The sequence below is a fragment of the Necator americanus genome, chromosome X, assembly GCF_031761385.1.
Source record: "Necator americanus strain Aroian chromosome X, whole genome shotgun sequence".
In the NCBI taxonomy this organism is placed as follows: Eukaryota; Metazoa; Nematoda; class Chromadorea; order Rhabditida; family Ancylostomatidae; genus Necator; species Necator americanus.
Genome location: NC_087376.1, coordinates 8,260,962 through 8,280,608, shown reverse-complemented (window position 1 = coordinate 8,280,608; position 19,647 = coordinate 8,260,962). Strand labels below are relative to the sequence as shown.

At 37.1% G+C, this 19,647-nt stretch overlaps 1 protein-coding gene across 2 annotated transcripts; it reads right to left on the bottom strand.

Annotated features, from left to right (window-relative positions):
- Positions 1–1,698: 1,698 nt before the first annotated feature.
- Positions 1,699–19,647, bottom strand: RB195_021837 (uncharacterized protein; the record flags this gene model as incomplete). 2 transcript variants are annotated; one of them, XM_064208748.1, is made up of 16 exons in its annotated part: positions 1,699–1,848; positions 2,106–2,210; positions 3,410–3,478; positions 3,537–3,692; positions 3,771–3,866; positions 4,095–4,192; positions 4,254–4,349; positions 4,409–4,480; positions 4,542–4,635; positions 4,711–4,792; positions 4,918–5,027; positions 10,495–10,655; positions 10,764–10,907; positions 10,971–11,049; positions 13,349–13,412; positions 19,610–19,647. In XM_064208748.1, the coding sequence occupies 16 exons, from the start codon at positions 19,645–19,647 to the stop codon at positions 1,699–1,701; spliced, it is 1,614 nt and encodes a 537-aa protein (XP_064064628.1). The 2 variants fall into 2 exon arrangements, with proteins under 2 accessions (XP_064064628.1, XP_064064629.1); XM_064208747.1 differs by lacking the exon at positions 19,610–19,647 and having other exon boundaries at positions 13,349–13,411.

Genomic DNA, 19,647 nt, shown 5'->3' with positions numbered 1-19,647 from the left:
TTAAATCAATTAAGATAATTTTCCTGTTACACTAAGTAACACTTTTAAAGTTTTGTTTTAAACCATAGAAAATAGCATCTAAGTGATGCTGAAGCAAGTTACGATGGGGATAAAAACAAATGAGTTTCTGGAAATTTCTTTGGAATTCACAAAAGACAAGTATTGTTGTTCATAGTTTCAACAGCAAAACAAACCTTAGCTGTCTCCTAGTGGATCAAAAACATATGAAAGTTAGTGGATGCTATTTATGACAGGTTGTGAACGTGTTCAACTGGAATCAGGTGCAATGCACGTCCAGTTACCGTAATATCCAGAATACATGCTCAATCTTGACTGTATTTTAAAGGCATCACCCCACGAATCTGAGGTGGTACGGATTTCAGGTGGAGTATTCGTATACGGGATCGTAGGAGATTGTGGAGAGGTGGGTGATTCCGTCCATTTCTTGCTAATTGGCGTAAAAAAACGGGCCGGAATATGCGGCGTGTGCACACGGCTGGCGCACTCCAGTCGAACTCTTTGTAGAAAATAGCACGGCAGAAGGCCCGAAGCCGTATCTTCTGGGCCGTCTTTTACGGCAATTAGGAAGAAATGGACGGAATCACCTCCTTCTCCTTGATATACGATCCCAACTCCACCTGAAATCCGTACCACCTCAGATTCGTGAAGTGATGCCTTTAAACGCTGAACGTTCTGCTGTCCAATGACGTAGGTAGTTGCTCTTCGACTGAAATGTGTTTGAAATTGGTTTTTTTTTAAAGAAATCCCACCGTAACTTACTTATTCACAGTACTTTTGATGCACCCTGTAATGAACCTGTCATTACCGTGCTTACAGCGAATCTGTTTTGCCATGCTAGGTACCGCTTCTTCATTTTAAGCTATCTTGTCGAAAATTACCAGTAGAACTGAATTCTAATCATTGACCTGCGGGTTTTCTTTATCGGTTCATAGTAAAAAAAAAACTTCCTTACGTAAATGAAATAATTTAAAATAAAATTCGCCTTCATTTCTCACATACACAGATGTCAATATATTAAGTTGAGGAAGAAATTTCGAGAAACTGGTAATTCTTTTTTTTAAATCTCGTATTCATCAATGGAAACTAGCTAACAGTATAGTCACCATTGTTGGTCACTACAGTTTTCGACCTGATGAGTAAATCAGTGGGCTCCTCACAGAACTTTCTCCTCAACCACATATATTGTACAGAGTTTGAGTTACAAGTCAATGACTAGTTCCTCTGTCTTGTGAACCAATTTCAGTAGCATGTTCAACAAAATTTCAATCATTTTGGAGAGTTTTAGCTCCCTCTTAGCTTTTACAGCTCGGTTCCGTTTCCAGCTTACATGTATTGTTTAGAGAGATTACTATGCTCCCACTCACCTGATTTGATTTGTTTTTTTTTCTATTTTTCTGCACACTGAAATCTAAGAATTTAAATCGAAAAAAAGCGCTAAACACTCTGTTACTACATGAACTCGATGTACGTTTTTCTGATGTTTGCCATTTCCGATTGCTGTTATCTGTCGCATTATCTGTCACTACATCGTATACGTTTCACAGATTTATTATCAAATGAAGTTCATAAACTCACGTCTGAGTGGACAGACTCAACGATCAAATAATTTTTATAACCATTTACGATGGTTTTCAGAAAAAAATAGAAAGCGAAAGGGAACTTGAGCATCACATCTCATTAACGGAACAATCCTTTACCGTTTGCACACCCATATTGTAACGATATGGCTCGAAATCTCTTGAATTTGGATTGATTTTCTGGCTTTTCCGGGATAACCGATAGAGCTTTCTTCTGAGCTTTCTCAACATCTTCAGGAGAAACCGATGCCTACAAATCCATAAACTTTAAGTCGTATTTCTCATTATTTTAGTCAGTTATATGATCATTATAATTTTATTGTGATATTTTGTTGTGTATAATTTTATTGTGATGTTTAACATCAGTTCCTTCAAGCATAATTTGTCGATGCTAGCAAAAACCATTCGCTGCTAAGTTAAATTGAAGATCAGCAAATAATAACGAAATATAGTTCGAACTAAAACGTATTGTAACTCCATAAAAAAGGAGCACGGAATAGCACGTACCGTACGTTCAGCAGCTTTTTGAAGTAAACGAGGAGCAGTAAGGTCCAAAACGAATGCACCGATAGGTGCGGTCAATAATATGGCAAATATACAGCATACTACAGTCTGAAATATGTCAAATTCCATACGATACCGTGATATGTACAAGAAGTAAAAATTTCGTTCATTGTAGTATGTGTTCATTTTCAGATTGGCTTGAAAATAATGTCTTATTGTGGTGGGTACGGGTCTAACATCTATAAATTAATGTTATGTAATCCGTATCCATTTGCTGTAACTTCCTAAATAGATCTAGAAGATAGAAAATCAGAATATTACAAGAACAGTTTTCCCAGAACTTTACCCAAAATTTTCTTACAATAATTTTAATGTTAGTCTTCCAATAAGTTTAATTTCTTCTACAATTCGCAATCATTTTAGGATTTTTTACTTTGTTGTGCATGTGCTGGTCCATGGCTCTATATAGTTTACTGAAAATTCGGCTATGGTCGCAAGTAATGGAATTAATATTTAGATGTGGCAAGTTCTTTATACTCGTAACTTTGATAAATTCTATTTTACGCCTTCAATTTGTTCATTTGAAAAAAAGAGCGTAAAGAGCTGCCTCCTCATACTGAGTTCTCCAGGTGTTTCTGAGTATTTTGATTGTTCATTTTGTTTCCCATTACTTCTCCTTTTCTTGAAAATTACAAGTGATAAAGAAAACCGGTGTTCGCATTTGTTCAATGATTTCGTGTGTCGAAGTTGTGGAAAAGATTTCTACACGCAAATTTGACTTATTTACCTTTGTTTTGTTGAAAAATTTCGTTTTTATAATATCTCTGGTTAAAATGCAGACCCCAAATCTGGAAGTTACATATCCTGCTCAACATTAAATGTTATTAGAATTTAAGGAAGACAATTATTTGTGTTGTTGAAAAAACGGAATTGAATATTCTTGAACAAAAAGGATGGTTTGCTAGTTTCGAATCATATAACTTTAATTTCCTTCAAGTTGAACCGAAATCGAATTATCTCCTGCTATCCGTTATACGCTTTGAAAATTACCAATAAGGAAAATTTCCGCGAATTTCAGGAAAACTGTATAATTTCTGTATGTTGAAAATTACAGTATGGGATTGGAAAAGGATTGGTAACATCACTATTCTGTCTTTGTGTCTTAGTTCAAGTGTGGTGACAAAAAGGTGGCTAGGGAGTCTAAACTCATCGTATCCAGAATCACATCGTCCCATCAATCAATCGTGTTAAATAATCTGTAAAAAAAAGAAAAGAGAAAGAGAAACTTAATGTAAAAAAAAACTAACGAATAAAGATTCATCCTGGAATTCACTGTACTCGCTAGCCGAAACGAGAAGATTTGGTCCGATAGCGGCCTAAACTGAAATTCTTATGGAGCCGTCATGATGAGCTAGTAGTAATTTCTTCCCATACCTGAACTGTTGCTTTTGGAATAAGCGACCACACAACAACAAATTGTTCACGAAGATGAAGTGGTGAACAGGCGACGATTGCAAAACCGCTTGCAAGTCGTACCAATGTGCCAAGAACAACAAGAATGATACAGCTACCGATAGCTGACATAGATATCTGTAGAACTGGATAGTAATCCACATATCCATCTAATGTGGATTTGAAGAATCCGAGAAAAAAGGAAATAGCATTCACCTTGCTAAAATCGAGGAATGTTCCTACAAGCGAAAACAATAAGGGGGATGCCACGTAAAACCATGCGCTCGCAAAAAAACGGGCAACTGGGCCCAGCTGAAAGCATTTTTTCAATATTCGAAAAATGTTTCAGTTGTCCTTAACGGTTTTCAATTAGGAGAGCGCCATGTACGTTCGATTGTGGATGGATAGAAAGAGGACAGAGTTTGTGTTAAGCAGGGAGAGAGCATGTGTTGCGGCAGGCGCGTCGCGTCCACCCGGTTGAACAAATTCGACGCTGACCGAACAAAGACTATGATCTAAATGGTGTATCAAAATCTCAACCTTCTTTGGATTGTCAGTACGCCATCGTGTGGGAGCAACGAAGCACAACAATAAACATGCAACCACCCCATCAAATCCATGTTGCACAGAGCCCATCCCTAAAAAAATAAGAAATGCTCTTTTTCTGTGATATTTCAGAAATGTCCATAAGTAGCGTACCAATTATTATACTTATGCTAAGAAATATGATAAGAAGTATTCGACCCGTATTTGTGTGCTTGTGATTAGGAAGTGGAAAGTGCCATAAAACCCATCCTGAATTTTGCGCAATATATGATCAATATCATGCGAAAAAAATTCCATTTAAAAAATACCTATAAATATCCCTATAAACACGCTAAGTATGATTTCTCCCACGTTCCTTACAAAAACGGCAAATTTCGGCTCTAAAAAAAAGATGGAGTTGGCAAGTAAATTAATTGCTAGTTCATCACAAGTTCCTCTCACCATGAGTAAATGTTATAGCAGAGACCAGACTGACGATAATAATCGAAAATGTATTGTCAAAACAACATGCAGCTGGAACAAACGAGGGGATATTCTGAAAATTTGTATTTAGATGAGTAGTAAATCAAGAGGTTTCATGAGGTTTTTGAACCTCAACAAACATACTGACTTTGTCCGTTCCAAGCTTAAGTCGAGCACATTTTAACATTACTGGACCACATACTGCTGGTGAAACAGTTGCCAGGAGAAAGCTGAAAAATTCACCAAAAATTTTCAGATGAATAAGACAGAGTTACGCAGACTTCTAAAAATAAACCTCGGCCAAGTCGTAAACAATGTTTTTGTTGAATTGTTTCTAATCCATATACGAACTCACCCTCCCAAAATTCCGAAAGATACGGAAGAGTTGAAGAAGAATATTGAGACAATTGCAATTGCTGCAGCTTCTGCGGTTGCAGAAAGAATTCCTAACGCAAGAGGATAGGCCTGGAACAAATTGTGGATTTATATGAATTTCAAGGGGAACCCTATATTTTTATACATATAGAAAAACATAACCAAACATATCTAAATAACATATAGAAAATTTTGCAAAAACGAATAAAAACGCATTACCATATTAGTAAAATAACATAATTAACATATTATTTGAGACGCAGATCTGATGAAAGACAATCGAATCATAGGAATCCTTGAATGGAATGAAAAAGATTTTCAGTCATGTTCTTTTTTTCCAAAGTTTTCTAGTTCACTCCTGCCTGGAGACTAAGCACGTACTCGAGATGTTTTGAAAACAAGAGTGTTTGACAATAATAATAGTATAATATGATAATAATAGTAGTTTGGAATTCAAGTCGGCACAAATCATGAATTCACCCATTTATAGACACCGTCCTCGTTCAGACTAGTGAATGAGGCTGAAAACTGAATAACTCTAACTCCTGTTTCATTCGTAGCTAAAATCCTCCATGTCTGATCAAGGTGTAAACACTCTTTCCATGGTGCAAACCGACATGAAATCAGTAAATTTCAGGTGAAATTTTTTTATCCGCGGTTTTGACCATGTGGCCCTTGAATATGGGTTCAGCGAGTTTTTTCCAACAATGTTATTGTTCTCTGCGTCGAAAGCGGGACTTGAAATTTTCAAAATTAAGCGCTCGACACAGCAGACAGTAACAGTCGTTGCATTTGTACTTCAGCTACGCATATTTAGGACCTCACCTCTAAGTTGGGGCCGTTCTTCCTTTTTTGACATACGCTTTAGAATCCTGGCCTTTTCGCAAGGACGAGGAAAATGCGGTTGGTGTCATTGACAGTTCAGTCAAGAAGGGCTAGGAGTATCTCGCTTCACACAGTTGGAAGAGGGTATTCGAAGTTCAGTTTTATATCATCGATCGAAGGTCAGAGACACTGGTTGGCGAACAACGGGAATATCGTGTCGCACCCGACACATGTGACAAGATATTATCTGGAATCCAAGTTCGAAGAACAGTTTCTCCGAGAAAGTCTTCCAGTCGTTCGCTCTAGCGCTTCGGCAACATTATCACAAAATCTTAGTTGTATACTATTTGAAGATATGTTGGCGAATCGGATAAGACTATATGGAATTTTCAGCACTAATTCTTCCTGTAGTTGTTTATATCAATTAATTCCCGTTGTACTAGATAAGAACTCAAGAAAAAAGTACAATTACCTTCATTTTTTGTAGAAACCATAGTTCGTTTTCTTAATATATGTAGAAACCAAAGATTATTTGCTAATTCATTCGGGCCACTCAGATTTTTTTCCTATCTGCCCACTCAGGCGAATGTCATAGATAAGCGATTTTTGAATAATCCGAGGTGCAATTTTTATCGAAACGTGCACTTCGAAACAATGTCGACTTATCTCTGGGCTGTAGACATAATCGGCGCCGAATGTTTCCAACCAGGTGGGTGGAATGCGCCGCGATTAGGAAAAGACACAAAGACAACCGACAAAATGGAAATTTCTTTCATATCTCATACAACAATTTACTCTCCACTGATAGTATCTCCAGACTCACATGTTCGAATGAGTACTGAGGAAAAGTTCACGTGAAGCAAATGTGACCCCACATAATCTCTTTTTTTTTGGTAAAACTGTATCAGTTTTTTTTTTCTACGCACTTCCTGATAAGCTTTTTTCCAAGCAGTTCGCTAGTTTTAACGCAAGAATCGGGCTGTCACCTGATCTTATCGCGAAACCACAGTAATACCACGAATCACGCAATACAGTAATTTACGCATCATACTGTCGTTTTTATTGCGTCGTCTTCGCCGCATTAGAAATGATATGGAAGTGTTTGCCAAGACAAATGACCTCGTAAAGATTACAGGAATATTTTCGACTTTGAAACAAACGTAAACGAACACCTTTTCCATGTCTCTTCGGATTTTATCAACTCGCGATACAATTGTAATCGTCTTGAAAGAATAGTTGTGATAGAATAATTAAATAAACATCGCCCTTGAATTGGATTGAGTCACATAATTTGTCAATTGTAACGGTAAAAAACATAAACAGCCTGTGATGGAACTAGAACGTTAGAATATTGATTTGGTCCTTCGTGAAATAGGAGAGTACCGTAAGACAAGTATTAATAAATAAACTAGACACAATCTATTTACCGACAAACACCTAGAGTGAAGGGTAGGAATTATTTACAACTTTTAGCGCGCTGTAAGAGAGGCGAAGACAGGAGAGGAACTGGGACCCTAACAGTGAATATCGAATAATTCTCATGCAACTAGATATGGCTGTCGGCAGCTCTTCGATAAGACACGTCTGAAGCAGAAACTCAGACGATCTACAGTTTTTCAGCACAAAATTCAGTAGTTTTCGTAAAGCTTAACCCAAAAAACTTTCTTCGTTGAGGTATACTGCCGAAAGTACATGTACCGCGTCTGACACCGTAAAGATTGGTGCGAAAATTACTGACTTTTCAAATTTCCATATACTAGATCATCGCAAAATAACGCAATTCTTTTAACGGCGCTGGTGAAGTATTTTCTGACGCAGATAAAAGTTATTTGAAGAAAAAATAAGAAGTGAGGACAAAAAATTATAATTTGCTTTTCTCTCAATATCCTCCAACGTTCATTGGAAGAAACTGGTGTGTGTCGATGTGTCAGAAACCTGGAATACTGTTGTGACTTGTTACTTGTTCGAAGTATCGAAAATAAATACCGTTTAGAATGGCATGCTGTAACCTGTATACTGTATATCGTATACAAAAGTACTAATTAAGAGGGGTTGCGTATTTTTTCAAAGAATTTGCGACTGCTGGTAGCACGTGTCTGATAAAAGGATTTGGTTGTTCGAACTATAAAGTGTTTCAATCATAATTGTAATAAAAGAACTAAGTTGTTATCGGCAAACATCAATTTTTTTATTAGTGGGAAATTTCTCAAAAACAATCTTTTGTTCAGGATTCTAAGGATGAAAAAAGTGCCAAAGTGTGGAGCATCTAATGAAGCAGCTAATTTTTCCGCTTACTTCGTAGACAGAACGATAGAAATTACAAATGTATATCTCTAGTTTAGGAAAAAACACTCAAACTACAACTGTTGTTCTTCCGGAATAATCAAGTGAAATCTTTGATGATCTATGCTTATTTTTAAGGTGTAGCATCGAAACACATGATTTCTACTGCGTCAAACACCTCATAGTATAGTAGGGTCAAAACGACATGATGCACGTACGCAAATGCGTACGCGGCTTCTCTCGAGGCGCTTCGGTGGAGCGTAGCGGCTAGGAGGGTGCTGAAACCAGTTTTGTTGAAAAACCTGAAACAGTTTGCTATGGTCCCACTTCGGTTCCAACAGTATAAACGTCTCTGGCACATTTCCAACATGAGGCTATCCGAACAACTTGTCAGATGACATGATACATCCTTAAATGGTAGCGTGAGTGAACAACTTACACTCACTCGCATTCACTTCCCAGCAACGATAAATGGCAAGAAAATTGCGCGCGCTTTGGTTTATTCTACCCTTACAGTACACCTTGGACTCCTTCGAGGCAAAATCATACTTCGAATATATTGAGATCCGAATAAGACGAAGTGTCGATTATTCGGGATAAAATGCGTTAAAGCCGAATTGTGGGAAATACAAATCATCCAAGAAGAAACAAGCAAGCCTTAGCCGTGTCAATCTACGATTGACCATATGCACATCATCAGGAATGACAGCAGCAGTACTCGAAGCCTATTCAGTCTTAGCCTTCCAGGAGCCCAATTCCGCTTTTTGAAGCACGTTTTCAACACGCTACACGCCCTTGAGCTTCGAGGAATGTTTGTTCGATTGGTTGATGACACGAAGCGAGGAACAACTGCCTCGGAAACCATCGGATGAACTTCATCGTTTGATGTGAAAACTGGAACAAGACAAAAGTTTATGGTGCAACCTTCTCTTTTCTCTGTTCAACTTTGCTGTCGATGATATCATGCGAAGAACAGTAGAGCAGTGTACTGCTGACGTCGTTTGAACACCGTCAGCACACCTCTTGGTCGATCTCGAGTACGCCCATATCCTTACGTGTTCGACCTTCCTTGAATCTTCGCATGGAGATTGCAACTTGTCTATAGTCAAATTTGAGCGATCGTCAAGATTGTTAACAAACTTTATTACGGCCAACATTTCGGCGTTGTCGCCTTCGTCAGCGCCTGGAAAGTTAGAGCATTTGCAATGTGTCCTCTCAGATGCTTCATTTACAACAGTTGTTCTAAAGAGGCATTTGAGAGTACTTTCCAGGCTCTGACGAAGGCGACAGCGCCAAAACATTAGCCGTAACAAAGTTTGTTAACAATTTTGGCTGCTACTTAAATTTGACTATCGACGATTTCTGGACAGTGTGGTAGTCCAGCGGAAGATCGCACAGGATGGACATAGATTTGCCCGAGAAGATCACGCTTTGACAAAGATGCGAACGACTGCGACACTTCGCTTGAGTCGAGTAATTTAAATAGGCATCAAAGAATTGAAACTGCCAAGACGAAAGCATTATTATTTAGAATCTACATTCTATTATAATACAGCGTGCATTGGATCAGCAGGTGTTACTTACGTTTCCTGCTTATGTGTTCTTAAACGCTGTGGTAATCAGAACTCTATAAAAAGAACAGACTTTTGATTGAATTTTCAGTCTCTGACCCTTTCAATTTTATTTGAATCTATTGAAGAGGAGCGCGGACATGCAACTTTGGAAGTCTATCCCTCCTATTCGTAATCCGATAATTTTCATTTCACATTGTAAAGTGGGGTGGGTGTGGCGCAGTCGGTTAGAGGTCCGCTGTAGCCACACGGTCGAGGGTTCGAAAACGCCCTAGTGCAAACCAAGCCTTTCATCCCTCTTCCGGGGTCGACAAATTGGTACCAGACTTGTCTGGGAGGATAAAAAACACTGATTTGATCATCGGCTGGCCCCCGCAAGTCATTGTATAGGCCAACACGCGTTCCAAAACCTCAACGATTACGAATTCCAGTAAAACGCGTTGGCGCATCCCAAGTGGATTGATACGCCAGTGACCTTATCCTTTTTTTTATCCATTGTAACTTTCTGTCCCACCTCACCGCTCAGAACTGCACGTGAGAATCCCCACCACAATGTTGCATAAATTATATCTTTACAGTAGGAACAGCTAAAATTAGTGCAGAAACGAACTAATAAGCAACAGTGAGAATTTTACGATTTAAAAAACCTGTTTTTTTCTTCTAATAATAGCGGAATGTAAACAGCCAACACCTGATGAGGTCTTCATTAAGGCTAACTGTAGGTCCAAACTGGAAGTGAATGGTGAGATTTGCTCATGTTTGAACGCTTGAATACCTATGAGGGTGAATATGGAAGGAAAACATGAGAAAATTAAGAGAATATTTTTGCCTTTCACTATTTTGTTACGTGCTGAAATGCAAAGCTGAGATTAACTCACAGGATTTTCTCGGATATATGTTCCATTTATGCCGAGACCCCATCGAATAATGATACAGACTAGACAAAGTTTACGAATAATGAAGTGCCAATATTGGTTCACGTATATAAGATTGGCAAGTGCCGGTACATTTGTGACAAAGATGCCAACACATAGCGCTCCTAAAATGAAGAATATTAATTCTTCGTGTGTGTTTTGTACTTAATCTTGAAAAATATCCTTAATGTAAGTGTAAAAATTAGGTATATCTCTAAGTAAAGTAGACAAACCAAACAATGAAGGAAGTCGTATATATGTAATTAGATGCCCAATAGTAACAGAAGCTATCCAGAAAAAGAATATAGAGAATGTCGAGGATGCGATTTCGTCCATTGTACTTTCTCTGGTGAAAGTCGAATTGTAGTATGGGTGCACTGAAAGTGTAAAAAAACCTTAAAATGGGTTAATGTCTAAAAATTTGCTAAGAGTGAACTCACAAAGCGGCCTTCCAACAATTGCTATCAATGATACATACATTGCAGCGAAAAGTATCAGAGAAGTGATCCCAAGATTAACCTAAAACTTTCGGATTAGAACATAATTTTTATGGCTACTGTTTATACATCTGATTAACATCATGACGAACACCTAAAATGATTATTTCTCTATATCCTTGAATGACACATATATCCAGAAGAGACTGTGCCACTCGACAGAGTTAAAACTTTAAAAGCAGCACATAACTCAAAGTACATAGCTTTCAATTATAGCTTAAACCCGTGCATTTTCTTAGAGAAGCAGGTCAGGACATACGTTTTTAAAACAGTTTTTTCTTAAGAAAAAAAACTCTTTGCTGAAAGACGAGAAGACGTCAGCGAACATTAGAGTGGAGTTCTAAAAAACGATTTTGTGAATATTGTGTTGATCTAAACTATTTATTTGAAAACACAAATCGTACAAAAAGAATTATTCTCATCCAATTCGTTGAGTCACCAGGAGAGCTTCAGTACTGATTTTCCTAAAGTTAACCTAGAAAGTGTATCTGTAATATTGATGGCTAATTTTCCTGGAAAAGGAAATGTCTGCTTTACACCGGCTGATGCCCTATCTCCGCTATGACGACGAATGCTAACAGTACACATATATTTCAGTTTCAGAAGTTTCACGAATACTTGATTTGTTCAAATGGTTCCGAATTTATTCCGAAAACGAAAGAAGGGTGGCACTCAAATCTATTCAAGCAGTTTTTTCTTGGATCATATTATAATATTATAGTAAGAAGCCATCGTGAAACAACAACCAACAAATCATCCAATGGTACAGGAATTCTTAATCTTATAACTGGTCCTTCCATAAAAAATTTATTTATTAAAAAAGAACTTTTAAAAATTGGGATATTTTTGTTATCAAAAGCATATGAGTTGGTAATGCAAGAGCAATAGAAAATCACAATACAATGGCTGTTGTTCTTTGACAATGTTTTGGAATTGAAAAAAAAACATCTTGAATTTTCTCATCCTTCGTTTCGTCTTTGCGTCATCCAATGACTCACACTGGTGACCTAACAAGTCAAAAAAGCCCATCAGCCTTATAGGGTTTGACTGAAGAGTTGCTGGTCCTGTCCTCTTGTTTGGTATTAATCATAGATGCTACAGTAGGCAGTACAGTAATTTTTTACAGAATTTGTTTAGAAGTGATCGCTTCTTAGGTTAAACTGAGCGTGTTTTATTTCTCACAGACGTACAGTCACTAAAAAGTTACAGATTTGTTTCTCAAAAAATTTTCTTTGAATCATTAGAACATCGCTAAATGATGCTAATCGCTACATGAATGATTTCTCCTAGTTCCACGTTTGCTGATTTTATGTGTTTCCTTTGAAGGTATTCCCTTCGGTCAATAGAATTGTTTATCTGTCATACTGTAACTTAGATTCATGTCCTGAGAGTGTTAACGGTTTTTGTTTATTCAACGTAATATTGATCAATTTCGTGAAATTATATAGATGATAGTTGTTTGAATAGCACCTTTTCCTAAATAAAAATTGAAAAAAAAATCACATGAAAGTGCACATTTCTGATGGTTTGTGATGCTATTAGTTATTTCTATTTCTTCAACTATTGTGAACATCACAGCTTATTCCTTATAGTTTACGATTGTGTGAATCATTTCACATATCATATTGCATAAATCTCTCCAAACATTGGCATGTTTTAGTGGATTTCACTTTAAAAAAGTTGTTAATTCTGTAATAAGCGTTTAAACTGCAGATTGCTTGGCAAATATTAGTCGGATCGAGTGAGGTTAAAGTAAACAGAGACAGTTTTTATTTTAGAAGCGGCGTATAGCAAATGGCGTCATTCCACGAACGTGCAATGACGTCATTAGCTGTACGCCAAAAACGCGTTCGGATCACGCTTCAGGTTGAAAGTTAACAAAGTAGCTCGATTCATTTAGACTTGTCATCAAACACAAAGACATGACGAATCCAGTCGTTACTCCTCATTAAACATTACAATGTCCCTCTTGCCCCTCTTTGATCCTCTCAAGGATCCTTGACGTGAACGTATAAACCAACACCTTTTTCGATCAGCAAATTACGCTATCACATGGAACCATTTGAGGAGAAAATCATAAAAATCCCATTTCGCAATGGTCTTCGAAGGTCGTTTTCGAACGAAAAAGAGTTGATACTTGCAAGAGATGAAACAACTAATTCTCCGATGAATTCTGTCACAGGATCTACAGAAGAAAACGTTGAACGAAAACGTTAAATGAAGAAAGAAATCCCGTAAAACGCACATATGAATAACATTGACCAACTATCTAACAGTGGACTAAATAAAAAAAAAGCAAATGAAAGTCTTAAAATTTATACCTGTGGGTTGAGGAAGAAAGTTTTAATGCCTTTCCGGATAGCCCCACCATAACGGTGATCCATACTGAAAAATAACGATAACATCTTGCACTGATCCACATTAACCATCTAAACCTCGCTAACGTGAACGTCATTTAAAGGTTAAAAAAATATTTCATAATAAAATTTCTTGCATAAAGTCCTGTAAGTCCTATAAAAAAGCATGCTGGAAAACATTTCATGAAGACGTAGGAGAGCTTGTAGTGGTTGTGTTTAGCTTCTTCTAGCTCTGTCTAGTGTTCCCAAAAAAAGCTATCCGATAGTTGACTCGCTATCGGCAGCCTAAAAAGTGACGACCATTCCGTTTCAACTGCACTTCTCTTTCCCTTTATGTAAGGTGAAAAAAATCCTGTAAGAGTTACACATAGGTTATTTGGACGTTTCCGCTTTCGCTTGTTTTACAAATAATCTTTATACGCTCATATACACGAGATTTTTTCAAATGCTAAATTTGCTATAGACCAATATCTATGAAATCCACAAATTAGCAAATTAGCTGCAGAAGCAGAAGTGAAATATAGTTGTCAAACCTGGTTCACAATCCTAAAATGGATTTTGGTTCCCTTATCGATCTCTTAGAGAAAGTGAATTTTATGAATCATAAAGTTGTAAAAAATTGCTACGTCTTTTAATCTTATCAATAATCCATCTTACACATTTTTATTTCGTCACTCTTCTGGTCGCTGCTTCGAAACTGTTTGAGTTCCGGATCCGTAAGGGCGTAGTTTTCGTTGACTTCCTTGCGAATTATGCACGGAAAAGATATGATCTACTATTACCATTTATTGCTCTACTACTATTACTATTACTATTACTATTATTACTCCTCTAAGTTTCATTTAAAAAAAAAAATCCCCACATTACACCACATTATATCTTGAAATATTGATGAATGAACAATAATTGTAAAATTTTACGAAATGAATAAACTACTCCTGCAGATGCTAGTAGCTAACAAAGCCATAGATGTGAAAAGATGATCCAGTGATATATCCATTACTTGTACTTGCAAAACACATTAGTATATTGCAACAGATCTCAAACTTCCTAGAAGTGGTATTCAGAGGAATAATACGAAAGAAGAAAGCCTGCAAATTATTTTTCGACGGACTACAACGAACAAATCATTTAGAAACTGTTCCCTACATACTTCTACAGAGTTTATTCAGTCGTTTAGATCAGGTCCTTAAATTTTTAAAAATATTCTAACCGAAATGGGGAGATTCTAAGAATGATGTAAACTTCATTAGAGAATGGAATCGTTTTGACAGAAGGTTTAGAGATGCGGAAATTATATACAGCGTTCATCGTAAGATAGTCATATGTTCCAGGAACTCTCCTAATTCATCCCAGCTTTAGTGCAAGAACAACATCAAGCGATAATTTTACCGCAAAAATTTCCGTTTGCGTTGTTTTTGTCCAAAGAGAATATTTTTTCGGAGATTTATTTGAAATAATGTGTGTGAATAAACAAGCGCTTCACACTTTAAGAACGGCACTTCAATATGCTGTACAGTAGTTATAAGGTGGTGGGAGAGAAAGTCAGGAAAGAAGAAGGTATGTGTCCTAAATGACAACAGAATTCTTCACTGTTAAGTTTGAACGGTCACCTACAGTACCTACAAAAGCAAAAGGAAAACGTTGAAATCGAACCGAATAGAAGTTCTATTGTAATCGACAAAAGTTGGGATGTTTGGCGCGTTTTGATCGCATAAGTAAATCCCAATGTTGTTGACTTTCGTTATGGATCGTCTGAATGATAAGCAGGAATTGTGCGACGGAACCGCTTTAAATATGAAATGCACGACTAGCAGAGACTGTCCAGTTTTCACAAACATTGGCTTTTATACATGTTGACAACGATAATTTTTTCGTATCAACTAAATCCTTTAAAAAAATTATTATACTACTATGCTATGATACGGTAAGCGAGAGTCTCTTTTAGTTTATTCTCCTATTCGTATTCTTCACATAGAGTGCGTGATTGGAACGATACTGGAGCCTGTTAAAGAAAGAGGACTTCGATAGCATATAAGTAGTATCGGATATTTTTTGGCCACCCTCTGATAAAGGAAATATTATCGAAATGTCAATGCAATGAATATAACCTCGACAAAACTCCTTTGCGGAAGAGAAATACAGAGTTACTAATGACTTTTTTTTTTACTTTTTCGAAGCATTGTAAGATTCTACGAGATTCTCTTAGCTTGGAATGCACCACAAAGGAAAGAACTTAAAGTTCTCATGAACAATAATATTGGTCAACAAGTTTTCTGTAGATACTAAAATAGAACGAACTACACTCTGTACTAGTCAAGTATAACTAATGTCGATCAGTATTTCCTTAATTTTGTCACATTTCGTGAAATAAACTCGTCAAATCAATCTAATTGTCGATTTCAAAGGATTGCTACGTTCCAACATACGCGATATGTTCAGCGTACGGATACGTACGTACGAAGATCGTCCACCCAACCAAAATTCATAGATTCAATTCCACTTTAACAGTCAATCTTTTAAAGGCATCATTCCACGAATTTGAGGTGGTACGGATTCAGGTGGAGTATTCGCATACGGGATGGGAGACTGTGGAGAAGAGGGTTATTCCGTTCATTTCTTGCCGTAAAAAACGGCCCGGAAGATACGGCTTCGAGCGTTCCGGCACGCTATTTTCTACAAGGAGTTCGATTGCAGCGCGCCAGCCGTGTGCACGCCCCGCATCTTCCGGGCCGTTTTTTTACGGCAATTAGGAAGAAATGGACGGAATCACCCTTCTCTCCATAATCTACGACTCCGTGTATGCATAATCCACCAGAAATCCGTACCATCAGATTCGTGGAGTGAGACCTTTAAGCCTGGAATATTTTGTACTGAGATTGACACATCACCTACAGAAGTCCAGCTATTAGAAAGTAAGTCCTGTTTTCGAACGAAGAAAATTAAAAAGGAAGAAAACTTTGGGAAGTATTGTTTAGGTGGATATTAGCTGTGGGAGTAGCATAGTTGATTTGATGCTTTTTCATTATACTTACTAACGGCTTGCATTGAAAAAACATATGAGTAGTAGAGTAGTAAGCGTAAGATCATCATCGAAATTGGAATGAAGAAGGAGAGAAGAGGAAACGGAGGCTGCATGATGTCAATATGCGGTGGCCCAAAAACACTGCAGGCCGTACTTTTCATGAAACGACACCGAATCCCAACTTATAATCTCTCTGCCTCTGCATAATCTTTCTGCAAAGTTATTAATCTGTTTGACAAAAAAAGGGAACACTTTCGAATAAACGAATGCATTCATCATCGAAACATTCGTGATGATGATCCCGACGAAGTTTTGAAAAGGAACGAAATAGGAACAATTGTACGAAAAAAAGTCAAAACTACTATATCGGAAGTTCAACAGTAAACGAACGCGATCCATTGCGTGTATTCAAACAGCAGAAGTTTCTGCATCAACAAAAAAAAGCACTCATGCAACGTTAGGGCAAACCAAACTGATCAAACAACAATGAGAGTGTGCCGATTTAATGTCATTTTGGCAAAATAAACTGGTCAGAAACAATGAGAATGAGAATGAGCTGATTTAATGTCATTTTGTAGGCGGTGCAAGCGAAACTTTTCTGAGTTTTATTATTTCTGCTGCTTCAGCTTCGACTTTGAATAAAATCTACTGAAGTTGGGAAATCAATTAGCAAACAAGTTAGGGAGAAAATTTTCGAATAAAAGGAAAACAACTAAGAAAACACACTGCAGAGTGAGATTTTGGAGGTCGTGATTGTGTATATATCGTCGAAATATATTAAATGTTGACTAAGTTGAACAAATTCATTTCAACTTTCGACCTCGATATCTTTCCTTCTTATTATTATATTAATTTGAGCAATAGCGCGCATTACTAGATAAGTATTGGGCAGTCAAACAAGTAATACCATTTTTCGATTGCAAATATTCAGTGCGTGCGAAGAGGACTTCGAAAAAGCAGCATTAAAAATCTTCAAAGACAGAGGAGGATAGTTAGAAATGGAAGAGAGTGAACTTTGAAACGTTTATTATATATTTTATTCACATATATTTCAAATCCGTCATTTTCATATTTTGTTGCTATCATGATAATATTATTCTATATGTTACGTTATATTATTATTTCACATTGTAGACGTAAAACGTTTTATTTAGCTCAATTTTGACAAATAAACGAAGTTTGGGACGCAGCATTATTTACAGAACGATTCAAAATCAGCTTTGTCTTAAATTTTGATCCAGAGATCATATTGAATTGGAGATGTATAGTTACTTAAGTTCAAGATTGCGCTTGCGCAATTGGTAACAAGAAGAAAAAATATCTCTCTTCCTGCAATACTTTAGATGTTTGTGTCTTTGGATGATTCCTGTAGACAGTGCGGTTCCGAACACAATCCTTAAGTATGTACTCACAATAGAAAAACCATAGCATTACGGTTAAACTATTACTCATCAATTCGCTGTGTATAATTATGCTATGATTTCGATGACTAAGAAAGGCTAAGACGAATGCTCGGAACCGCAACGTCTACTGAAATCGTCAATTGCACTTCTGGATGAGATGAGAAGATGCATTTTGTTTTCGATCGATTGAATGCGAACATGTCTCTGCTCACATAAATTTCAATCCGTAGTGGTAGAGTATTAGTATTGCAGAGGAGCACAGTTTGGTAAGGATCGTAGCATTTTTCATGATCCCCGTCGATAGAGTATGCTGTTGTTTGAAAATTTCACAGAAACCTGAAGAAGATATTAAGATGCTTCGAAACGTTTCAGTATTATGACTATAATATCAACAATAGAATGCATGGACATTTTAGCTTAAATTTAATCGTGTTATAAGTTAGAGGCACAAAACGGAAAATGAATCAATAGATAACTATTCGTATCAAAGATCATTTAAAGCTAGAATGTTTATTGCAGTATTTGTTTCGCCTTGGACAGGATGATATGAAAGTAGCGAGAAAAAATTATGAATAAACTGTAATCAGATCAATTCTTCCAGTAAAATTAGGAAACAAGATGTAACCATCCTGTGGTATATAGGTTGCAAGCAGGTATAGAAAGTGCACATACGTAATCTATCCATTAGTTTGTGCAGAACATTTTTTTGCCTAACATCTTTTTTCCCGTCTTCTCTGTGCAAACACTGCAGAAATGTTATAATGCGGAAGACAACATAATGTCAACAATAGAGGATAGCGTCGGAGTTTTGTTGCTATATGATAGGAAGTATTTTTTAGGGATGTTCTGTATGAGATCTCAGCAACGTCATCTATGTTTCATGAGCAAGATAATCAAATCTTGGTTGTGCTTTATGCTGGATCCCAATGACGACACACCATGCTCAGGGCACGTGCTATTCTAAGGAAACTCGTGCAAGCTGTCCGGGAGCATGAATTTCACATGCTTAGACGACTATCATTCATTACTGAAAACAGATTTCTGAATATGTATTATGAAGCCGTAAGCCGTAAACTTGCACCGGATACAAAATCGCTTAAAAGTAAAAAAAAAAAATATTTGGGAAGCTAATTTTCGGTTGGGATGACGAAAATCACAATGTTGTATTAAAGACATGAATACAAATACAGTAGACGGAGGGTGACCTCAATCTTTTTGCAGTGGTGGGATATGAGCTCCATCGTCAATGCGATGGATTCTATCGCGATATCGTGCGACTGTCGGGAGCGATTGCTTTTTACCATCCACCCTTACGAACTGGATCGGAACACATATATTGCTTACGTAAATATTACACCATATGTAAAACAAATTCATCATTATTTAAGCGCTACATGTTTAGGTAAGTTAAGGATCAGTTACAATTCAGCGTGGTAGAGTAGGTAGGACCAATAGTAAAGCAAAGCCACGCCCCTATCAATGTGACGCTCCACGTCCCTACCGGAAATCATCGAGATCTTCGTTGAGAGCGATGCATAGCAAAATTACTGTAGGAGAACTCGGAAACTTCGAAGTGAGGGACTACACTGTTGCCTCATGGGCTCAACAACACCTAATCCACATTTAGCCAAAAAAGGAGGGAAATTTGGAGATCTCTCTGTTAAAACCTACATTTAATGCTGAAAAAAAAGCCTTACACAATAACATGACATTACAGTATATGTAGAAAATAACAAGAATCAGACAGCAAAAAAAACAAGGAATTTATTATGAATTCTTAAATGAAATACAACTAACCCATTAATGACGTAAACATCGTAGTGAATCAACTTCAT